At 48.4% G+C, this 23,424-nt stretch overlaps 1 protein-coding gene across 6 annotated transcripts; it reads left to right on the top strand.

Annotated features, from left to right (window-relative positions):
• Positions 1-409: 409 nt before the first annotated feature.
• Positions 410-23,281, top strand: kat6b (K(lysine) acetyltransferase 6B). 6 transcript variants are annotated; one of them, XM_086138776.1, is made up of 18 exons: positions 410-555; positions 2,954-2,972; positions 3,038-3,802; positions 9,235-9,343; positions 9,936-10,051; positions 10,813-10,894; positions 11,266-11,395; positions 11,471-12,390; positions 13,611-13,732; positions 14,342-14,454; positions 14,573-14,714; positions 14,840-15,001; positions 15,466-15,559; positions 16,981-17,212; positions 17,467-17,626; positions 17,965-18,234; positions 19,089-19,377; positions 19,525-23,281. In XM_086138776.1, the coding sequence occupies exons 3-18, from the start codon at positions 3,182-3,184 to the stop codon at positions 22,104-22,106; spliced, it is 6,144 nt and encodes a 2,047-aa protein (XP_085994902.1). In that variant the 5' UTR covers positions 410-555; positions 2,954-2,972; positions 3,038-3,181; the 3' UTR covers positions 22,107-23,281. The 6 variants fall into 6 exon arrangements, with proteins under 6 accessions (XP_085994902.1, XP_085994903.1, XP_085994898.1 ...); XM_086138777.1 differs by having other exon boundaries at positions 2,954-3,286; positions 3,368-3,802; XM_086138775.1 differs by lacking the exon at positions 410-555 and adding an exon at positions 1,376-1,573.
• The last annotated feature ends 143 nt before the right edge of the window (positions 23,282-23,424 follow it).

Genomic DNA, 23,424 nt, shown 5'->3' with positions numbered 1-23,424 from the left:
GTACAAGATGTAATTTGCCAAGACACTTTTTAAGTTCTCCCACGCTATATATAAGATATATACTGTATCTCTCTACCCTCTCATTTATTTTGACAAATAATGATGCACACTATGCTGCCATGTTTTAATGGCTGCTCATTAATTTGTCTTGATGGTGGCAAATATTTTTTTAGGTAGTACTGAGAGTAAAAAGTTTTAGGAACTACTGCTACTCCTTTAGAGTGTCAAAATATTGGAAGTGCGTCGACATCTTCATTTCACATCCAACTTGTGAATTTGGGCTCAGTGGATTTTGCAGGTCAGTACCTACAGTGTAATATTGTAAACCACTCCACTGAAGAAAAAGGAAGGAGGGAGGGAGTGAGGAGGGGAGGAATGGAGGAGGAGGAGGGGGAGGGTACCATTTTGTCACAGACTGCTATGTAGATTAACCTTTCAATTAGTTGTTATCAACTGCTCTCCACGCAGCGAGCTCGGCATCTCGGATTATGACTTCTGCATCTTTCTGTCATCACGTCACCATCATGGAGACGAGAGGACTGTGGCAAACTTGAGGTAAAAAGATGCCCCGTGTCTCTTTGCATGCAACTCTCCACTATTTGGGCTGCAGGGATGATTTGCGACTTTAATGGCGAGAAAACGCGACTCAATTTTGCCTTCGTTGCGCAACGTACGCGGCGCGGGACTTTCACTGTCATCGCAAGAAAGATCGGAAAACACAGGCGGCCGTGCGTTTTTGGAAATCGCTTATTAACGAGGCGTTTATGGGGAATTAACGGTGGGGAAAGAATAAAAAGGGAGGTGGTAGGTGGACGTGCTGCTGCTGGTGGTCGCCTTCACGCATTTTTATTTTACCCCATCCTCCCTTAGGAATCGTTAAACGCGACACCTTGGATTGGCGTCCCACTTTTTATTGGCGTTTACGCCATTATAGATCGCCGTAATGAATCATTGAAGAGCGTAAAAAATGAACGAGACACTTTCAAGCGCGACCAACTGTTTCAAGGAGGAATGTGTCCATAAGGTGGAGCGGCGCAATGATGTTGTTTGACCGAAATATTTGCCTCGATCGGTTGTAACAAGGTGTCCAATTGCAACAGCGTCCCCTCGGCGTCCACGTACGAGCCAACGAAACCAAATAGGCGTGTGAATAAAAACGTTTTCCGGGCTGTCGACGCTAAGTAGTGCAGACACGACTGCCGAGCCACCTTAAGAGGGCGGGTCGAACGTCGGGGAAGTGACAGCTATGTCAGCCAATGGCACCGGTCGACAAGTAAAGATTGACAGGGTTTTTATCAAACCAGCCATCGGATGTGGTCTGTTCCCAACCAATAATGAAGTTGTTAGGGGTGGGCACATTAGTGTCGGCGAGGTTTAATGAGACTCCATTGGATTGTAATCAGCGTCATGTCGGATTCGGTGTAAACTACAACAGTGGAACAAAATGGCGACTGTTTAGGTGACGCCACATTTTAACGCTGCTAACGTTTTAAACAGCATAATCTGTCGTGTGCTGCTGTTGTTGTTTTTTATTTATTTTTATTATCCAGCTCGGATTCACTTGGAGCACAAGGTTTGTTACTGGCGGGGTTGTTGTGTTTTCTTGAGGGGTTTGGCCGTCAGCTGTCAAGGGAGCAAGCATCGATTGTGCGGCCGGCGTTGAGCACTTTGTTGTGGCGGCCATTGAGCTGTCAAAAAAAAAAGAATAGAAAAAAGGAAATAAAACAAGTCGAGTGAGGGACAGCTTCAAACGCCGAATGTCCACCTTGTCGTTGTCGTCGTTTCTGTGCCGTTGTCGGACGTCCGTGTGTGTGGCACTTGTGTGGCCCGTAGAGTGTGTCGTGTTCGTGGTTGTGTCAGAGAAGCGAAACTTGAAGCAGGCGTTTCACACGAGACTTTCTTTTATTCCCAGAGCACAAAAGTTTAGGGCGCAAGAAGTTCCTCCAGATTTTGTGTTATACTGAATTTAAAACTCGACATTTCGTTGCCCAACAATAATTTTCCAGGGTAAATTTTGGGGGGAAAAGTCACAGTATTTATTGTTTATCAGTTGTTGGCAAAAGTTTTTTTTATGCATAGTACCACCTTCTTAATTATTATATGATTACATTTTAGAAGCCAATGTAACATTATACACAGTTTGAACATGAGCACCGTGCTTAAGTACAGGAAAATAAGACTACTCTAGTAGCGATTCCCCAAAAATACACAAAAGTTAAAAATAGTGCCTAAATAAATTTCTAATTGATCAAACGCTAATGTTTTGGAAAAAAGTTAAATCCAACTGAGCTGTCATTGGCAGTGATTCTTTCGCATGCCACTAGAGGTATTCCGACGACCACTTGTGTGAAAAGCACTCATTTATGAATTCTAATACTAAATTGCAAATGTCAGAGGTGGACAATGATCTTGTTGATTTCACTTATTAATGAAATAGAAGTTTCATACTTCAACTCTGTGTCATCCTTTTTTTTCTTAATGTTCTTCATTGACTTTTAAAATAAGATAAGAAAACCTTTATTTGTCTCACAATGGAGAGATGCCCAATGTGTCACTGTGACCTGGTGACATTACTGCATACGCATTTCAAATACAGTAAGTGACTGAAGTCTAAAATTAGACGTTTGGGTCATTTTGAAAGTCACAAAGCCACAAAAAATGTGTAACCACTACTTACTTTACTGCTTGAAGTTTTTTTTCCCTGGTTTAACCATGACCACTTGAAGCAGATGCTTCCCCCCACGCCTACTACCTACTGCCAACATTTAGAAAGTTTCTTGCATTTCTGATTTAGAATCAGTGTCATCGCAAATTTGCAATATTTTCTCAGTAACAGCACTAATGTTCTTTGTAATAATGATTCTTTATAGTTCATTATCAAATCAAAATTAACCAGTTGTCTTTGTTGGCTATTCCTAAATGCATATAATCACCAATTGTGTTTTTTTGCCAGATTTAGAGACGGCGTCAAGGTCAGTTCCCGGTCGTGGAATTTAGCAGTGGCACTTTTTCCCTCAAACGTCAGTCGTCTTTACAGGCCGGATTTGACGAGCAGTTTTGGAGGGCTCCGTGGAACGTACCTTTTTTGGACCTCGCCAAAGGATGTGGAAGTACCCGTTGGCGCTTGGCAGCAGGTGGGATTGCGCACGGATGGCGTTTTTGTTAGTCTCCAGGTCCAACCATGGTGAAACTCGCCAACCCTCTGTACACGGAGTGGATTCTGGAGGCCATACAGAAAATCAAGAGGCAGAAGCAGCGGCCCTCGGAGGAGAGGATTTCCCACGCGGTGGGCACGTCGCACGGACTGAACCGGAAGACGGTCCTGGAGCAGTTGGATTTAAGCGTTCACGATGGCTCTATTCTCAAGGTTACCAACAAGGGTAGCACCTCGTACAAGGACCCGGGGATCACCAGGAGAGCGGGATCCATCCCGCCTCCCGCCTCGCCTATGCCGACAAAGGATTCAATATGGGGTTCCGGCGATCTCCGCCACCTGGATTGGAATAAGATCCTGCACAGGGCCATTGAGGGCCTGGACGACACGCACGGCTCCTCGCTCAAAAACATCGAGAGGTACCTGAGGAACCAGGACGACCTGGCCGAGGCGGCTGACAACCCGGCCTTCCGCCAGCGCTTGCGGCTGGCGGCCAAGCGCTCCGTAAACAGTGGCAGACTGTTCAAAAATGGCCCGCGGTACCAGCTCGGAGGGCGCGGCGGCACCGACAGCAGGACGCCCAGGTGTCCGATGGCCGCCCCTTTGCTGCTGATGTCGGCGACGCTCCTAGCGCACGAGCGAGAACAGGTATACCCGCGTGACTTTTGTGTTTACTATACTTTCATATGGCCGGTGGGAATCACTGCACAAACGAGGATGCTGAATGTTTGCCCACAATGGTTCGAGAACGGCTACTCAGGGGGTGCCCTCTTTAATACGAAACCAACATTTCGAGATTCCAACTTTGCGCTTGAAGGAAGTAGCTTGCACAGCGGCGTAAGATCCAAACCATAGTTCATCTTTGTATCCTGGCGGGCATAACATTTGAATTCTTTCCTTACTAAGATTGAGCGCCATGAATTCTGCTCGGCAACAGGTGCCTGTACAAACCACCGAAAGTCCTTTTGTGGAGCGAGCATTTTTCCCTCCCCATAATGAATCCCAAAGGATTAGTCATAAGTCTTTTTTTCCTGGAATGTAGCAACATAGGTAGACCTTGGAGGACCCCTGAGTGCGTTTTGTTCTATTGTTGTTAAAATGTTGACAAAAACACTCTGATTGTGTTACTATGGAGGGTTGCATCATGTTGCCGGTCTTGATAATGATAATAAAAGCGCCCCAATAGCTAGGATGTCACGCTGCGCTTGTGTGGTCGGCACTTTGCTGTAGGCTTCCCACACGTTACATAAGCTCGGCCAAAGTGACCCATAAAGGATGCGGTTGGCTGTCTTGTGAGGAGCAGTGAATATATATAAAAAACAATTTTGTTGAGGTTTAAGAACTAATGTGCCTCAAAGAGTATGCAGGAAGACGTAATATGAGACTGAGACCGTTTTAACCAACAACGCAGCTCATTTGTGGAGAAGTGCAAGGTTGAGAGTATCTCCACTTAGTGCGTTTCCATGGTGTAGAAATTGAATTTAGCCCCAAGGGGGGGCACTAAAGGATTGTCCTCGATTCCTGCAGGGTGCATTGTTTTCCCTGCATTTAGCGCCTCGGGGGTGGTCGACAGCATGAGGCAAGATGGTGTCTATCACTGCTGGGTTCTCGCTTTTAACACGTCTGACGAGAACATCGCCTTGAATGACGGCTCGCTGTCCGTCACTGAAGATCAAAACTAACGAGTAAAAACATTTGCCGGACAAGCTGATGGAGAGGCGCAATGCCGTTGTTGCCGTTCTGCTCAAGGCCTTTGGTTGTCTCAAGTGTACGTTTGCGACTGTTGGAGGCTGAAGAAGGCATTTAAATCAGCGCAGGATATTAATGCGAGAAATAGGCAAAGTACAATTCGGAGTCACAATTATTGGACAATATCTGTATTAAAAAAAACTAAACTTCTAAGTGAGAAATATATAGCAATCGCACCAAAAATAGGACGCGTGGAACTGTGCCGCTTGACATCCTAATCAAACTAGTTCTTTGTGTGACGTTTTAGACCTGTAAACAAGTGGTCGAGTGTAAATAGACACGGCTGCGCGTGCGCTTTCACTCGCTTTATTGAAGGAACGGTAAGACAACAAACTTCCAGTAAGCGCATTCAGACTCGAGTCATTCAGCACGCAGACTGGCTAACAGGTTAGCCGGTTTACAAAAAAACCCCCAAAAAAAAACACACAGCCAACTCGACACTGTCAATTGCAGATGCCCACGTCGTTCAGCGTTACAGATACTGTACTTGAAAAGTTAGACCTGCAACCCTTGTGCACATTTGGTACTTAACAATGAAATATTAATTTTTTTATCAGATTCATTCATGGATACTCGGTACCATACTTGATGTTGAACGTATTTGACATGTTTGGCATTTTTGATTGCCACGGTGTGTAGCCAAAATGCAGCATAGTTTCTACTTTTTGTCGTTTTTTAGATGTGCTCCCATGTCAAGGTTTTGTGCACGTATAGAGATGTCGCCTCGCTCCTCGCCAGTTTCACAATGAATAATCAGGAAGCGACACCTCTAATTCTGTAGCCACATCTCTGTGACTCTCTGTGGTCTGAGAACAAAAAAACCTCGATATTTAGTAAAAAATGGGACCTGCAGCTGTTTTCCATCTGTAACTTTTTTTCCTTTTTTTTTTCTTTTGGACTTCACCAAGCCGAGTCGAGGTTTACCTTGCACTTCGAACTGCTGAGACTGCTCAGCCTCACAATGGCGATGTTATGTGTTGAGAAAAACAGGTACTCGCTGGCGGAAAAGAGCAGTGTTGGCTCAGAGTTTATAAGAGTCTGAAGAGACTGTGCCAGGAACAAAGGCGAGGAATTGGAGCCCCCCCTCCCACACCCACTCTCCCCCCTCCGCTGTGTTATGCAACCACTTGAGCTCTCTTTCCACCACCAGCGTTCTAATCGAGCCCCACCCCCTCACTCAGGACAGCCTGCTCTTTTCATGCGGCATCATTTCCTGTCATGTACTTAATTTAGACTGCCCGAGAAACTCATCGGCGCTCTTTCCTCCTTTTGGTGTATGTGAAACGCTGTTTCCAGGAATAACTCCTTGTCTCCAGGATTAGATTTTATCACTCAGGACTGTGATGATGATAGATAACTGTGTCAGAAACGTTCTCACATCCAGACTTGTTGTCTCCTCTCCTTGTCTTGAATCCAAAACTCCCACCGCAACATTTTGGTGCACCATACGGATCCTTTTAAGGGTGTTTTCTGCCCCTTTTAGTAGGCATGTATTCCTGGACTCGAAACCTCCCAAGAAAGTTGTCTACTAAGGGCGGTTCCTGCGGGCCAAACACAGGTGGTGCGCAGACTGGCCTTAAAGCGCAGATGGAAAAGCTCCTCAAAGATTCTTTGTGCTCCCGTCTTGAGGCGGATTATGTCATATCCAAAAGATTTTCTCTTTTTTTTTTTCTTCAGCAGAAACGGAGACCAAAAAAAACTCAGCAGACACTAATTCAGAGCAGAGTGATTTGTACGCCATGTCGGGAAAGCAAAGCTTCTAAAGCCGGGCATATGCCAGAAAAGCCAGTTTGAAGCCCGCTTCCCGGTTTGCGAGTGGCCATTCCCGATGTGTCGTACGACGAACAGGTCATATGTCAGGATTTTGTACCCATTCCGATGGCAAGATGTATCTTTTTGTGCGCGCGATATCACCCGTGGACAGTAAATAAAGTTTAAAGTCGTTGAGGACGTTATGACCTCTTGGCGCTGAATGTCTTTTGAGCACAATTCAATGGAAGTCTTTGTAGTCGGTGGTTTCTGTTGCGAGTTAAAATGACAGACATCTTGTTGTTATTAACGTTGGATGGTATTCTGGATTTTTCAGGGTGGAGGCTTGCGCGGCCAAGACCATAATTCATAAAGCAACTCAAGAATGGCCAAGAACAAAAAAACATGTTTGTCTGATTAAACCCCTCGGATCTGTATCAGGAGAGTGTCGTTGTTTTTGGAGTTTGCAGTAGCTGTTTAATTAACTGTGTACTTTAATGATGATTCGATTGGACTCATGTTCTTGCTTAGTGTTGTTTGTTTTTTGGGTGTTTTTTTTTTTTTTTTTGTGTCAGCCAGCACGAGGTGATAAAGCATGCCCTTTTATTTTTTTGTTCCATTTGTTCAGAAGAGGAAAGAAACACAATCTGCTTCAAAGGAATTGCATTTTAAAGGCAGTAAATCAACACGAACTTCGCGTGACACTTTTTGTACATGAAGAGGCAATAACTTCTGCAAGCAGAACATTTTGGGCCTTGTGTTCCGAAGAAAATGATGTCGTCGTTCATGGGGCGGCGGAGAGCCTTTTAAAAAAAAAAAAAAAACCAACCCAAAACGTCTTCATATGCCACCATTCAGCTGCATAAATGTCAGATGATTTGTAGTTTAGGACATTGTGCACTTTCTTGGAATTGATGTCATACGATGTGGTTCACGGTACTGCTGTGAAGGGCTTTTCACATTGTAACTGACATTTGCAGCCCCCCCCCCCCCCCCCCCCCGCCGCCCTCCCCCCCAAAAAAAGTGTTGCCATTCATCCAACAGATTGATAGCTTTGTTTTCAATTCGACAGGACCAGATTTCGGAGTGAATTCACATGATGTCGTTATTTCAGTGGTCATACTTTGGATGATGTTTTTGTTTGTTTGTTTGTTTGTTTGTTTTGGTGCTCAATGAGATTTTTGTGGCCACGAAGGTTGGGGAAAATACTCCACTGCCCTATGACAATTCCAGAAGCAACCAGAGTGAAGCACACAAGTCAGTGTCTGTGCTCCACAACTGTGGAACAAACTTCCTGAGCACCTGTTGGTACTTGGCATGGACTTGTAAGTGTCACAGCGATGACATTTTCAGCAAATTGTGACTATTAAATCTGCGGCGGTTTCAATTCTGTTGTGCACAAGGTGACAGGAATTGACCTATTTTTTTATTTTTTTATTTTGCCTTCGAGGGACATCTTCAAGGTGCGAGTCGGTCCATTTCAATTCCTGTCAGCCTCCAGTGTGGGAACCCGCTGTCAAATATTGACCAGGCCGGCTTGAAAATAGAGTCATCATTGACGTGGGAGTACCCGCCCCCCCATCCACACACACACACACTCGGCATCTAATTGACACGGAAGCCCTCAACAAGGACAACATCCTCAATGTATGCCTGCCCCCCCGGAGGACGCAGCAGGCCTTGAAAGAGTGCTCCTGTCATTTTTCTCTTGACGGATGAAGGGGGAAAACAGCATTCATTTGTAGGTCAGGAGGTGGTCACAAGGATGTGCTTTCACAGCAAGCAATAACTGTTTGTGCACCCCCCCCCAAGTGGCCGTTTGAAGCTCGATTGACAGAGCCGTGATGAGATACCATCAGCGCACCTTTAAGTAAAGATCATATCTGCTAGTTGTTCACAAGCCGGGCCAGACGGCAGCACTTGCTTTAATGCTCCTCCAGGGGCTTTACCAAAGTGATCACTTTTTTTTTTTCCCAAAGGTCTTCTCGTCATTTTTAAACGGGGGGATCGCTTTCAGATCCAACCGGTCGGCGTGCAAAATGGCGCATTGGTCTGCGCGAATGGCGACATTTCGACTGTTGTACTCGTGCGGTAATTTGATCAGACGCTCATTAATCCTCTTCGTCTCGGGTACTAACCCCAAAGAAGAATCGGATTAAGCACTCGGACTACTTTGACTTAGATCACCGTGTCACTAGGGTGGAATGGTTATCCAGGAGTTGTTTGTTGTCTCCCGCTGGGCTGGCTACCTTGGATTCATAGTTGGCGCAATTGTCTGCTTCGGTTGCGCTGAACAGATGGAACACTTTGTTCGTTTGTAATTTCCTCTAAGTGCCACCAAATGATGCCAAAGCAAAGTCTTTTTTTTTTTAAATTTTAGATGTGGAATTTGCAATACTGTCCCTTAGATATTTTTTGAATTAAGTGTTGCTAAAGACTTTAAAGTTGTTTGACTTTTGGAGTGTATCACTTGTGAAGGTTCAACTCTGTCTTGATAATGTTCCAAATCCTGACCAAACATACATTTTTTTTTTGTTTTTGCCCTCTTGAACACTTTGTCTGTTTTGTGTGTTTCCTCTCAGCTGCGGGTCGACCCCATCCCAATATGCAGTTTCTGTCTGGGCACAAAAGAGTCCAACCGAGACAAGCGTCAAGAGGATCTTCTTTCTTGCGCCGACTGTGGGAGCAGCGGTAAGTTGACATTTGCGACGTATCGCCAAGCATAGAATGAATTTGATTGCTCTCATACGCCCAGGATCAAAGATCCGTTTTGTATTTTTTTTTAACTGCAAAATGGGCGGTGTTTACATTTTTTGACTTGCCCACCGCCACCCGTGGTAACACTCATGTTTGAGCAATTATTTTAAATGCCGCGAGGGATCGTTGCTGACATTTTTACAGCGTAAATTTGACTAACTGGCGTCGAGGTGGTTTTCATTAAATGTACACAAACGGCGGTCGCGCTGCAAAACAGCTGTTTCACAAGCATGACGGAGTGCTTTTGGACTCTTCGTGCATCGGCTTATGTTCGAAATGAGCGCCGCTACTCTTTCTGCCTCATTACGATCAAATTATGTCATTAGCCACTGCGATGTTTTGATCAGACTGGTTTTTACACACCGATTGTGGCAGCGAGGAAGGGAGGGGGAAAAAAAAAAAAAGACCGTACATGCCACTGATGCCAGTCATTAGTTTTCAGCGCTGGGCGTGTTAATCTTTAAACAGCATGAAGTGGCAACGTTGATTAAACGGGCTCATGTGCCATTTTCAATTGCTCCTCTAGGGCATCCCTCGTGTCTGAAGTTCTCCCCCAAGTTGACCTCCCACGTGAAGCGATTACGGTGGCAGTGCATCGAATGCAAAACCTGCAGTTCCTGCCGAATACAGGGGAAAAATGCAGTAAGTGCGCCTGCTTTCGACAAATGCCGTCAATTCCATCCCGCAGCCGGACCTCCAAAGTTGAACACGAGCTGTGCTACGACGCCAAGCGACTTCAATGTTGCGGTAATGTCAAAAGACGTTTTCCCTGCAGGAGATACTGAACATTTTCTCCGTCGTAAAACGTCGCATCATTAAATATGTAGGTACATGTTTTCAAGCTTGATGTAAATAGATTAGATTGTTACATTCTGAAAATGTGGTCACACTGCAGCTCTGCTTCCCTTTCGGTTTTAACGTTATATTGGCTCTGGAACTGCCAATTCATTGGTGGAGAAATTCTGTGTTTGGGTAGTTATTTTCATTTGACGGAGAATGAGTTGGAAGTGGAGAAAGGCTTGCAAAAACGTATTTAGTTGCTTAATTTCACTTTTGATGCTTGTTCAGGCACTCTGGAGGCTGTTTCCATCCACACTTTAACAGTCATTTGTTCACTTTAAATAACATTTTCACTTTCTCATGTGTAAAGATAACGCAGCCACTGTATGACAGAATTAAAATAAAGTAAAACTACTTGCACTGTCAAATGAAGAGGGAAAAGGAGGTTGTTGTTTTTTTTTTGTTTTTTTTGGAGTTATACTGTCACCTGCTGGTGATTTTTAGCTATCTGCTGCTCGCACATCATCATAATTCTCTCCTCTGCCACCCATGTTTACTTTGCACCCGCTTTGAAGGCGACGATAACTATCCGCCTTACTTACACGTTTCCGCTGTTCCCGCAGGACCAGATGCTCTTCTGCGATTCGTGTGACCGGGGCTTCCACATGGAGTGCTGCGAGCCACCCATTTCCACAATGCCTAAAGGTGAGGTGTCAGTTGCTTGGGCATGCATATTGAATGATTCCAGCTTCCCCCGGGGGGAGGTATAAGCATTACAGTGCCGAGGGGCCAAGTCATGCACAAGCTGCCGTCGTGCACTTTGCCGGGCTATTCATCCATTGCTGACTTGGGATTCTATTTAAGTGGCCGCACAGAACGCAGCTGTATGGATTTCCACTTTTTGTGCTGACTAACTAATTGTCATTGTGAGCGGACCCGATGCCGACCAGCTCAAGGAAATTGCCCCCCCCCCCCAAATAAATAAATAAATAAAAATTAAAATAAAAAACACGCTGTCCTTGGTATTGATGAACCCACCCCCAACATGACGGTGTGTGTGTTTGGATGCCCTCCAGGAACGTGGCTGTGCCAGTTCTGCAGGCCCAAGGACAACGGGAAGAAGCTGCTGCACCGAAAAGCTGACGAGATCAAACGCCGATACGCAAAGCCCATCGGAAGACCCAGGAATAAGCTCACGCCACAAATGTATGTGCGCGCGAGTCACTCGGCAGCATCGCCGTCTCTCTGAGACGGGCTCTTAACGCGGCCGTCTGCTTGTAGGTGTCTAAGCAGCCGTGATGGTTCCATGGTGGCACTCGGAGGAAGGGGGTCACCCGGTAGGGGTCCGAAGTTTAGCGCGTGTACCTCATCCCGTCATGCCGCATCTGTGAAGGACGCCAGAGGCAGCTCGGCTATTCCAGACGCCACCCAATTCACCATCCCAACCCCCACCTCCTCCACCGTCACCGCCGTCACCCCCCTCCTCACGCCCTCCTCCGCCACCCCAGCTGCGCTCGGCGTTAACAAGAAAACCAAAGGGCTCATCGACGGGCTTTCCAAATTCTTCACCCCTTCCCCCGTGGGGCGTCGCTCGCGAGCCGTAGGCGCCGAGTCGCCCTCCGACAAACGGTTAGGCGTGGCCGCTCCAGTCGCTGCCAGTCACCAGATAGCGCCCTCGTCTGCACTCCCCGCCCCCGCCCCCCCAACATCGCCGGGATTTAGCCCGCCCTCGCAGGTGTCCTCCGGCTCCACCTCAGCTAACTCGCCCCAGAGCTCTTCCAGCCAGTCTAGCGCTCCCTCCCTGGGTAGCCTCTGCAATAGCAGCCAGCTCAAGGGACTGTTTGACGGACTCTCGCACATTTACGCCACTCAGGGACAGTCGCGGAAAAAGAGGCTCGCGTGCTACACGCCGCCCAAGCGCACCCAGCAAAAGCGGGACTCGCCACACGCGTCCAAAGCGCCGGCCCAGTTCCACAGAAAGAACGAGTTTAGTAAAAACCGGCTCAGCTCCACGTCACCCGGGTCGGGGCGACCCCCAGGACACGCCTTTAAGTTGGTCGGCCATTTCAAGCGCAACCCCTTCCTTAAAAAACGCAGGACGCTAGGCAGGCTGAGGTATAAGGTGAGCCCCCCGAAGGGAGCGCCCTCGCCAGGGAAGGGAGACTTGACAGACGGAAGAGTTAAGCCAGAGAGTAATCATGGTAAGCAAGGCTCCCCAGCGCCAGCCCGGGCCCGCGCCTCCACCCTTTAAGCTTCTTCTTGACTTTCTTTTGAACGCTTGCCATTATTATTTGTCTTCCCGACGAGAGCTGAGACGCCCCTCGGCGCTCTTAACGGACTAATCTTCTGCCTAATTTGAATGATTTTTGACTTTCTTAACTTGGCTGCGGAGTTGACGTGGCTTCCGTCCTCCATGATGCATGGCCCACTAACTCCCCCTCCCTCCATGTCGCCCGTGGCTCCGTCCTTGACCGCCCCCCTGGCCCCCATCCTCCACCCTCCGCATTGTCACGTCGGGATCGCCGTCATCGCATCTGCACTCTTCCTCATCCGCACCCTCGTCTTCACTCACAGTAGTCATTAAGGCAGTGAGTCAGCCACAAGGGCTGACTCAGAGATGACAGGATGGCTATAAGCCACTCTGGCAATCTTATACTTCGCCCTCGCTCAAGAAGCCCGAATCTTTAAATGTTAATTCACCAACAAAGTAGCCCAAAACCCATACTCTCATAAATACTGTTCATCTAATAGTGTCCCAATTGGTTGTCGGTTCATCAAAAAACAGGCCGGAAACTTGTGATTACTGCGGTTCTCTCATCAAATTATAAATGCTAATCCTATTTGTTGCAAACCAAAACAGCAGCACAGATCAAAGCATGTTAAGCTTTTTGTTCCCCTGTTCGGTTTTACAAAAAGTTTTTTTTGAAAAAGTTAATGATTTTTTTGAAATGTATTTTTTTTTTCCTTTTGGGGATTTGCTTAATCTCTCCCGGTACCAAATTTTTTCAGCAATTATTCATATCAACTTCCACAGAAAATGTTCTCATTTCGCTCTGGGTTGGGTCCCAATGTCTCTCTCGGAAGACGACGTCCTGCCTGCTCTCCAGCATCACTCATCAGCATCCGTGTCCGTTCCTGCGCTGCCTCCACTGCCTCTGCTTCTTAATTCACCGGCTCTCGGAGGATGACTAAGCACATGAAAGCCGTTATGCAATTAAAGTGATTTAGTTTCACTTCATTCCATTAGGGATTTCTCTACCCCCCCAACCACCTCTCCCACATAAACATGGAAAGATGATACATTAGCAACATTTCCTCCCGAGACACCCGGGCTGTGCGGCAGTAGCGGCAGTTTATAAGCGCATTTGCATAGAATGCAGTGAGGAGATGATTCATTGTTCGTTCATTGTGCCGCTAATAGGCCACAAAAGGGAGCTGCGGGTGAAGCAAGAACCCCGCGCCAGCTCGGCCGCCATGTCTGGCGAGCACGTGACCGACGAGGACGTGGAGATGTTCGCCAGCGTCCGAGAAGTCACTGCCCAGGTGAATGGAAGTCCTTTTTTTCAGTGAACAATTTGTTGTTGAGCTAAGTCCCCGAACGATAGTGGCCCGAGGTTTGCTTCTGCCATTAAGCAGTAGCAATGTCTTGAAGCTCATGCCTAAGTTACTTTTCCTCTCCTCGTAGAGCAAAAAAAAAAAAAAAAGACCCAAGCGACCACTGGATATTTAAAAAAGCGAACTGTTGACATTTAATATTAATATAAGGTTTGACGGCCTTCTCATATGTTTATTTTTTATAGCGTTGTCTTTAGTTTAAAATCGCTCCCAGAGGACGCTGATGCTTTTCTCCAGGCTAGGACTCCTGGGACACAACTGGAGGAGCGGTCTTTAATCTTTGTTGTCTTGAAATGCTTGAATTTGCTCGTCATGATCATACTTTCAGAGAAATGAAACAAACAACCAAACCAACAAAACAAAACAAAAAAGGGTATTTTGTCAAGGGCTTTTGTTTATTTGCATTTCATTATTATGGGTTGTTTGCAAAAATCTGACATTCCGAGTGGATTGAAGGACATTTCAGGGAGAATGCTCAAAAGAAATCTGCAGCAGGATACCGTCGCTAAGACTTGTTGTTGCCGCCAACGTTCACAGAGGACGGGATGTCAAACCAACGCGAACGCCACGCGATGTCCGGCTGTCATTGAATTTGGGAAGTACGAAATCCAAACGTGGTATTCGTCACCGTACCCGCCTGAATATTCAAGGTAGGTTCCCGCTTGGTCATTGTTTTATTTTCTCTTTGTGGCTCGGATTGGCCCTATTGTGTCAGTGTAAAACCGCAGCGTTCCTCCTTGTGTTTTTGTTGTGGTCTTTTTGTTTCAGATTACACAAGCTTTATCTGTGCGAGTTCTGTCTGAAGTACATGCGAAGCAAAAACATTCTCCAGAGGCACACCAAGAAGTGCGGCTGGTTCCACCCGCCGGCCAACGAGATCTACCGAAAAGATGGACTCTCCGTCTTTGAGGTCAGCCTTGCCTTTCTGGCAAAGAAGCGTACGCTGCGTGAGATTTGTGGGCGGCGGAGGGAGTGAGAAAAATTGACTCTCGAGTGTACGCTTGGTCTTTTCTTTTTTTTTTCTGCCTCGCTTAGGTTGATGGAAATGTCAGCAAACTGTTCTGCCAAAACCTTTGCCTGTTAGCCAAGCTTTTCCTGGATCACAAGACCCTGTATTACGACGTGGAGCCGTTCCTCTTCTACATCCTCACAAAGAACGACCACAAAGGCTGTCATCTCGTAGGCTATTTCTCCAAGGTAAGCAATTCGACGCAGAAGGAGGTCATGTCATGTCAAATTTCCCATCCTAATGAATTATGTGTTTTATCGAGGCCAATACGGCCTTCAAACAAAATTGTTTATTAAAAAGAATCTCTTGAGATTTTATTTCATTTTAAGTCCACGTCGCCCAGCCCAATTAGAAACGTGACAGTGACAAACGTGGACCGAAGAATTTGGTTCCCTCCCAACGTCCTTGTTTCAGAAAGTGTCACAAAAAGGTGCAATCGTCCACAGGAAGTCGCTAATCCTCTCGTGCAAAATGAAATGAGGTCTCGCGAGGTGCACATTTTCAAGGCATACTCATCTTTGTACTGAAATCTTTTGGCCGCGTGTAAAGGAAGCGACGGCGTCACGGGCAGGGACAATGGCAGGTGCCGTAAATTGCGCCAGCTTCAGCACAGCTCTTGACACACTTGATTCCTTTTCTCCTTCCCCTGCAGGAAAAGCTTTGCCAGCAGAAGTACAACGTCTCCTGCATAATGATCATGCCTCAGTACCAACGGCAAGGATTTGGGCGCTTCCTTATTGATTTCAGTAAGTTCTTCTGTGCTCCATTTTTGCAGCCCCCCCCGCCATCAGTCTTTTTTACAGAAGGCGCTTTCAGCCGCTTCACTGTAGTTGGTGGCAAGGTGCTGCGAAAGGATTTAGAGAAGGAACACCGCATTCTGTCGACAAACATTATTTAAACGACATTATATTGCGTTGATTCATCAGCCCAACTCCCCCACACACTTCTTCTACTTCACTCGAGCCACAGCATTGGCCCAAGTGAGGTTCCTGATTTCAGCAGGGTTCAAAACAGGGTGCAAAGTGTGCAAGCAATCTTGATCTTTGAGTATTGGGGGAAGTGTTTTAAACTGTGAAATACAGCCGATTATTATTATTTTGGGGTATGTCTACTGTATGACTACATTTGGGTTTTTAATTCGGTCGCTGAGTGGCTGCCAAAATAGAAATTCTGTGTCCCACTTCGATATTCAAGAAGTGATTCACGGAGGATGAGGCGGACATTTGATTTCCTGTTCGCTTTGGGGAGCCATTGAGACACACTGTCATATTGAAAACGCGGCGGTAACAAAGACGGGAGGATTAAGGGAGATTGAACGCAGCTGAATTCTCAGCTCTGCCAGGGCTTTATTGGAAGATGCAGTTATGGAGCGCCGAGTTGTTTAGATGAACAGATTTCCCCTGGTGGGATTGTACTGAAGAAAGGATCCAAGGGTGATGTAGTCGTTTGTTTATAAAAGAGACACATTATGGAAAAAGAACTTTTTAATGTTTGTGTCCAAATCGTTTGGTCTCTGGAGTGCCTGCCCACCCATCCAGTGGGAAAGTCGATTTGTTTTCCGTCCATTTCGCAAGATCCCTTCTGCCACGTCACTGTTGCTAAATCCTACAGGTGCCTTGCGATGCACATGACCTGACTTGTGACTTTTCCCAAATACAAGTCGTCGCTCGGCTGATTTTTATTTTTTGAATTAATTAATGACAATGCGTTTTTGTTTTTCGGTGCTTGCTTTTGACTTGCAAGCACAAATGGGATACAAGATGATAAAGGAAGTGTGATGAGGATTTTCATCGACGACTCAAGCATGCCGCGCTTAGTGTTTGTCCATCAGACTCGCTTGCCTGCTTCTCGGTGGTGGGCGTACAGTAAAACGTTTTCATGAATTCCGTGCAGTTCATAACGGATGACCCTTGACACGGGGGTGCTATGAAACTAATTACACACAGTTCCATATTTGTTGTTCTTGGCTGGCTTGTTATTGTCGCTCAGGCAGTCTCTTTCAAAGCTAGCTACGTTTTGTCACATCTTTATTTCTCTCCCGCTGGCATCGTTTATGGAGGAGGGGAGAACTGATTGCTTCTCTTTGACTATTTGAAGGTGAAATCCCAAGCAGGACGCGATGGCTTCTCGCCTGACTCAAGCTTTTTTTTTTTTTTCTTTCCTTAAGGTTACCTTCTGACCAGGCAAGAAGGACAAGCCGGCTCCCCTGAGAAGCCGCTGTCAGATCTGGGTCGCTTATCCTACCTGGCGTATTGGAAAAGTGTCATCCTGGAGTACCTTTATAGGCAGCCGGATAAACACGTCAGTGTTAAAGGCATAAGCAGGGCCACGGGGATGTGTCCGCACGACATCGCCGCCACTTTGCAGCACCTCGGCATGATTGACAGACAGGATGGACGGTCAGTGTGCACACCGACACCGCCGGGCTCGCTTTCTCTTGCACTCCCTCGCCACCTTCTATGTGTGTGTCATCTTGACTTATCCAGGCCAGCGGGTTTTTTTTTTAACGATGTATCCATTTAGTGCAGTGCAATATTGACAAAGGTAAGTCAGGTTAGGCACCCCCAAGACAGTCGCGCGGAAATGCCGATATATTTGTATGTTGTGTATGACTGTGGATTTGACGCCACGGGCTTTGTTGTGCGCGATTCAGAGTGGTGCTGATACGAAGAGAACGACTGATCCACCGGCACATGCAGAGACTGCGGACCGACCCGCGTCGTCACAAGGTGGACCCCGAAGCCCTGTGCTGGACGTGCTCCACGTCGCTCGACGCCGTCCTGTCCGAGGAGGAGCGAGAAGCGGAGATGGATGTAGGTTCCCCATTCCGACGGCGTGTGTTTACTTACGCTCGCCTGTCTCCGTGAATATTTGTATGATGAGTTGCCGAGTTCACAAGGAGGCCAGAAGCAGGCTGCGCGCACTCGCTGTCAACATTGCTGTAAATCACTTCAAGGGATTTGACAGCAATTTAGATGCGCGCTTTGAAGGATTGGCGAACCTCACATCTGAGACCTGGATGTAGTTTCTCATACAATGAGTAGACAGTAAACCCGCGCTATTTGCAGACCAAGGCTACCAAAAATCCACCACTAATCCCCCCCCCCACTTGTCACAAATTCCCATCTTTTGTTTTTCTGGCTGTATTCAGGCTGAGCAGGCCAGCTGCTGGGTGAAAGAAGAGCGAGGTAGCCATGCGGCGACTCACGGCCGCAGACAGACGCTCACCAAGATGCACTGTAAGGTGCCCTACAGGACGTACGAGCGGCGCCACGCTTCGTCGTGGAGCAGACGCGTCCAGCCGCCCCGGGACGTCAGCGACCACGTTGACGACGACGAAGAAATGAACGATGACGTGGACTCCGACGGCTTGCCGCCCGTGCTCACAAAGGCGCATGCCATGCTGGCAGCCAAGCGAAAGGTGACTTTTGATTGTATGTTGTCGTTAAGAGTCGCATTCCTTTCAAACCAGATGCTTGCGCAGGTGGGAGTTTCACGGTGATCGTCTCCCGTAGGATCATGTGGGCATCGTCCAATATTTCCTCCCTGCGCTTTGCCAGCGAGCGTGTGGTGCACTCAGGCGCGATGAAAGTTTGGGATAACTATTCATTAATTCAGCCAAGGCTTTGGTGGAGTCCCGCTATCATCCGGAGCCTCTCCCCGCTGCCTGCGGCTGTGGATAATAGATCGTGTTCACCGCTGCTGTCCGCATCGCGCACGTTTAAAACTTCCCACGCGGCCCGTCAGCCGATGATGGTTGACTTCCAAGTTCGTGGTATGGCAAAACCATTTCCATCCATTTTCTCTGGCGCTCGTGTGGATAAGCGGCTCGGATAATGGAGGGCTCAAATATATAGTCATTAACCACAGCCTTATTCACTGTAGTGTGGCCACTTTTTGGTCAACATGGTCATACTCAAGTTCTCTTTGCACTTACTGCTACCCTTGTGTGCTGGCATTCAACCCTCGATGGCCTATATTTGTCCAGAAAATGTCGGTTGAACTGCTGTCCAATTCACATCTGTTTGTATCCCACTGCCCCCTTGTGATGGAGATCATATTACAGCCGGTTTCCTTCAGTTCGGGGAGAGGAAGAAGGCAAAAACAAAAAAAAGGAAAAAAAACACAGTATGGCTACATTTTATACAGTGCGATCGTTCCATTTTTTGATTTCACGTTCTTCTTGCAAACTCAATTTGCGGTATTATGCCCCCTCCGACCCCCCACCTCACTGTGCTCGTGATTTCATTCGGCCCGGTGTTATTTGTGTTCCAGAGGAGCAAGAGGGGCCGCAAGAGAAAGAGAATTAACAGCAGCGTCACAACGGAGACCATTTCCGAGACCACCGAGGTCCTAAACGAGCCCTTCGATAACTCTGAGGACGAGGGTCCCATGCCGCGATTGGAGCGCACCCGCGGCGTGAGCGCCATGGAAGAAGAGGAGGAAGAGGGAGAGGACAACGAAGAGGAGAACAAGACCCAGATCGCACCCGTGAAACGGCGGCGAGGTCGACCGAGGCTGAAAGAAAAGATGCAGAGAGATGATCTTCAGCACTGGAATGAAGGTGGGAGTGATGATGCATCTTCATTTTCGTTTTTAGTTATTTTGCTAGTTTTCGTTTATGATAATAACCTTCTCCTGTAAAACTGGGAAGCGAAGGCACAAATGTGTCTCTGTTAGATTGCGCCTCAAGCCTGCATTTTGTCTGCAGATGCTGACGTCGCCTCCAAGGGACCTGGCAGACCTCGTCCAGTGAAGCGAAAGAAAGGCTGGCCCAAAGGAGTCAAACGAGGCCCGCCAAAGTGGCGCCTGAAGAACGAGCGCAAAATGGGCTTCAAGCTGAACCTTTACACGCCGCCTGAAACGCCCATGGAGGCGGAGCAGCACCGTATCCAGTTCGAGGAGGTGCAGGGCCAAGCAGACCGAGAGCTCCATGGTGGCAGGGTGGCCAGACGCTTCCGGTCGGTGCCCCCGAGCCCGGCTGACCGTCCCTCGCCCAAGTCAAGGTCCCCCGTCAGATCGCCCGCCGCCTCCCCCGTTGCCGTGTCACCCGGGAACGAGGACGGTGATGATTCGCCGAAACGTCGAGATGATGAGCTGCAAGAAAGTGAGCCTGAGCTGGACTCACCGACCAAAGATGTGGATCGCAGAACTGAAGTCGCTGCATCGCCTCATAACCAGAACGAGGATGAGGAGGAGCAGATGACGGTAACAGAAGATGCGAACGAAAACCAAGGCCACGTGAAGGCAACGGAGCGTGAGAGCAACCAGTGCGAGGCCCCGCAAGCTTCTAAAGTAATATGTGAAAGTTACTTAGCCCAGGAGGAAGACAGTGAGGTTGTGTCAAGTCAGCAAAAAGAAAATGCCACGCCTGTCACAGAATGCATCCATGATGCAGAGGGGAAAACAAAAGAGGTTTTGCCACTCCCTCCAGGCAAAGTAGCAGCTGGCGATTCTGAGTCGGAAGAGGAGAGCGCACCCAGTCCACGACAAGGTCACGCCCCGCCTCCAACCACCAAGAGCCCGCCCCTCAGTCCCACGCTCAGGGACGGCCCCCTGATCTGCACGGAAATCGACTCTGAGACGGCGCGGGCCGTCCGGTCCCTGGCACGAGAGAGTGAGCGGGACACTGTGTACCAGGACTGCGTGGAGAGCCAAGACGCCTGCAGGAACGTGCACACCTACGCCCCCGTGACTCCGCTGGAGGACTGCCCCCAGTCAGACCACAGCAGCCCGCTTTCGTCGGCGCAGTCGCATCCCAGCCAGTCGGTGCGCTCCGTCAACAGCCCGGCCGTCTCCATCCTGGAGGCGGGGGGCTACACGCAGATCAGCCCCGACCACAGTGCCATCTCGGTGCCGTCCATCCACAACATGGAGACCAGCCCCATGATGGATGTGCCGTCGGTGTCGGACCACTCGCAGCAGGTGGTGGACAGCGGCTTCAGTGACCTGGGCAGCATCGAGAGCACCACCGAGAACTACGAGAACCCCAGTAGCTACGACTCCACCTTGGGGGGCAGCTGCCCCTACAGCGGCATACCTCCCGGCGGGCTGGCCCAGAGCAGCTGCGCCGTCGGCCAGCAAATGGCCGCCGTCAACCCGGGAGGCTGCGGCATGATCCAGCAGAACAGCCTGAGCTCTCCGCCGCAATGCAACGTCAAGTCGCCGCAGGGCTGCGTGGTGACGGCCGAGCGGCCGCCCAGCGCCAGTCAGCGCGGCCAGCCGCACGGCAGGCACGGCCCCCACAATCAGCACAATCAACACAATCCCCACAACCAGCATAGTCACCACCACAATCACCACCTGCAGCACAATCAGCTCAGCCAGCACAATCAGCCAGCCATGCACAACCTCCACAATCAGCACGCCGCGCAGGACGCCGCCGCTGGTGCCCAGTGCGCCCTTCCCGCCAACTTCGCAGGCGTGCAGCTGCCCGACATCACAGAATCAGGCAACCCCAATTTCGCCCTCTATGAGAGGATCAACCACCAGGGCGAGTACGCCGGCGGCCACTACCCGCAGCCGTCGGGCCTCAGCCTGGCCAAGCTGCAGCAGTTCACCAACACCTTCATCGAGCATCCCCGCTCGCTGCCTTTCAGCCACTCGCCGTCGCACCCCATCACGTCCTATGCCAACACCCCCTCGCTGTCCTCGCAGCACTCCGGCCTGGTGTCCCTGTCGCAGACCCCGCACCGCGTCCCCAACCCCCAGGTGCAGGCGACCATGACGCCGCCGCCGGCCATGATGCTTCAGCGCAACATGGGGATGCCTCCGGCCCAACGCATCCAGTCCCAGACGGTGACCAAGAGTCACGCATCGGCGCGCTCCAAGTCGGCACCGCTCACGCACCACCAACACCACCACCACCATCACCACCACCACCAGCAACAGCAGCAGCACCAGCAGCAGATGTACGCGCGGCAGACCCAGGGCGTGGCCATGCAGGCGCCCGCCCGGACGCTGGCGGGCATGCCGCGCGTCAACATGAGCGTCAACATCATGCCGGCGCCGGCCTACAACTCCATGAACATGCCCTCGCTCAACGCCATGAACGGCTACGGCATGAGCCAGCCCATGATGAACAGCGGCTACCACGGCAACCACGCCGCCTACATGAACCAGTCGCCCCAGTACTCTATGCAGATGGGCATGATGGGAACGCAGCCATACGCCCAGCAGCCCATGCAGGCGCCGCCGCACGGCAACATGGTGTACACTCCGGCCGGTCACCACGGCTACATGAACCCGGGCATGTCCAAGCAATCGCTGAAAGGGTCTTTCATCAGGCGGTAGCCCGCCGCAGCTGCGTCTTTTCGCTTTAGATGCACTGATATGGCCTTTGCTCTTCTGCTTTGTGTGATCGACACTACTCAGAAAAAAAAAATGTTGATGAGAGGTTGGACTTTTGGGTGAAATATCAGGTTGAACATCAAATACACTTAACTTGACCATCTCTAAAGTTGGAATGCACTTGTCTGACTGGTGAAAGTTTGCAGATGATAAATTCACCAGGAGCCAAACCGGATGGAGCTCGGACCGTTTCTATTGAGCTTTTGCCATTCCCGAATGACCTTTTTTTTGTATTGTTATTTTCATAAACACATCCAAGATGGTGAATCTGAAATCAGACCAGGCTGGCAGTGGTCAAGAAAAATGACTCCCTCCGGTTGCGCAGTTTAGCTTCTTCCTGAAATTTCACCCAAAAGCAGACATCCCTCATTTTTGGGAGTTGTGTATATAAATATATAGATTTTTATTTGTTTTTCTTCTTCTTTAAAGACAAAAACCAGCAGCAGCACTTGGAAAGAATGCAAATATTTTCATTCAAAAAAAAAAAAAAGAAAACAAAAAAAAAAGCGATTTTGTTCGTCCAAGATGGGAAGCCTTACAACATGGTGATGTTGAAAATGAAATTCTATTTAATTAGCGGCAGGTTCAGCGGCTGCGAGGTCGGCTTACCGTCGCCACATAGCAGCCTCCCACGGAAGCCATTTTTGTTTTCATGTGCCTGCTCACGAGTGGAACCTGTTCGGTGTGTTAACTGTCCAACAGTGCTCACGCGCAAACCATTTAGTTTGTACCATATTCACGCCTTTGTATATTTAAATTATTGTACTTTTTTTTTTTTTTGGGTCAAGTGGCAAACCTTAGCATGCTTGGGTCTCTCCTTTAGTGACAGTGCATTGAGTAGTACTGTACAAGTGTTGTGCTTAACAAATAGCAAGCCATTTTCAAGCTACCGGGCCTTTTATTAGGTGAAAAATAAAAATTATATTTTGTTAATGCTAATAATGTAAAAAAAACTAAAACAAACAAAAACAACTGTAAAACTTAGTCCTGTTTTCTGTTGCGCTTTGAGAGGTTTTATTGCTCTATGTGTGTATAATTCTGAAGTCTTTTTGTAACAGATCTCCTTGAGGCAGCTTTCTGTTTAATAAAGCAAGACGGATTTCTGTCCAAATATGCGAGCACATCTCCCTCTTTGTACACTCCAAATTATGATCTATCTCCCTAGCGAGCGATCGGTTGCTCATTCTATCTACAGTATTAATGTAAATAATGTAACAATAAAGAAAATATGAATTTCATTAATATTTTGGGCAATGCCTTT

Source organism: Hippocampus guttulatus, chromosome 19, assembly GCF_054856545.1.
Source record: "Hippocampus guttulatus isolate MCC_2025c chromosome 19, RoL_Hgut_1.0, whole genome shotgun sequence".
NCBI lineage: Eukaryota > Metazoa > Chordata > Actinopteri > Syngnathiformes > Syngnathidae > Hippocampus > Hippocampus guttulatus.
Note: the sequence above shows the minus strand (reverse complement) of the source record. Positions and strands in the feature narration are given on the sequence as shown.

Excerpts from the sequence above, each read along its gene's own strand:
- kat6b (XM_086138776.1), top strand. The coding sequence starts at position 3,182 with ATGGTGAAACTCGCCAACCCTCTGTACACGGAGTGGATTCTGGAGGCC. Across the intron at positions 11,396-11,470 it reads AATAAGCTCACGCCACAAAT|GTGTCTAAGCAGCCGTGATG; the intron begins GTATGTGCGCGC and ends GTCTGCTTGTAG. Across the intron at positions 14,455-14,572 it reads TACCCGCCTGAATATTCAAG|ATTACACAAGCTTTATCTGT; the intron begins GTAGGTTCCCGC and ends TTTTTGTTTCAG.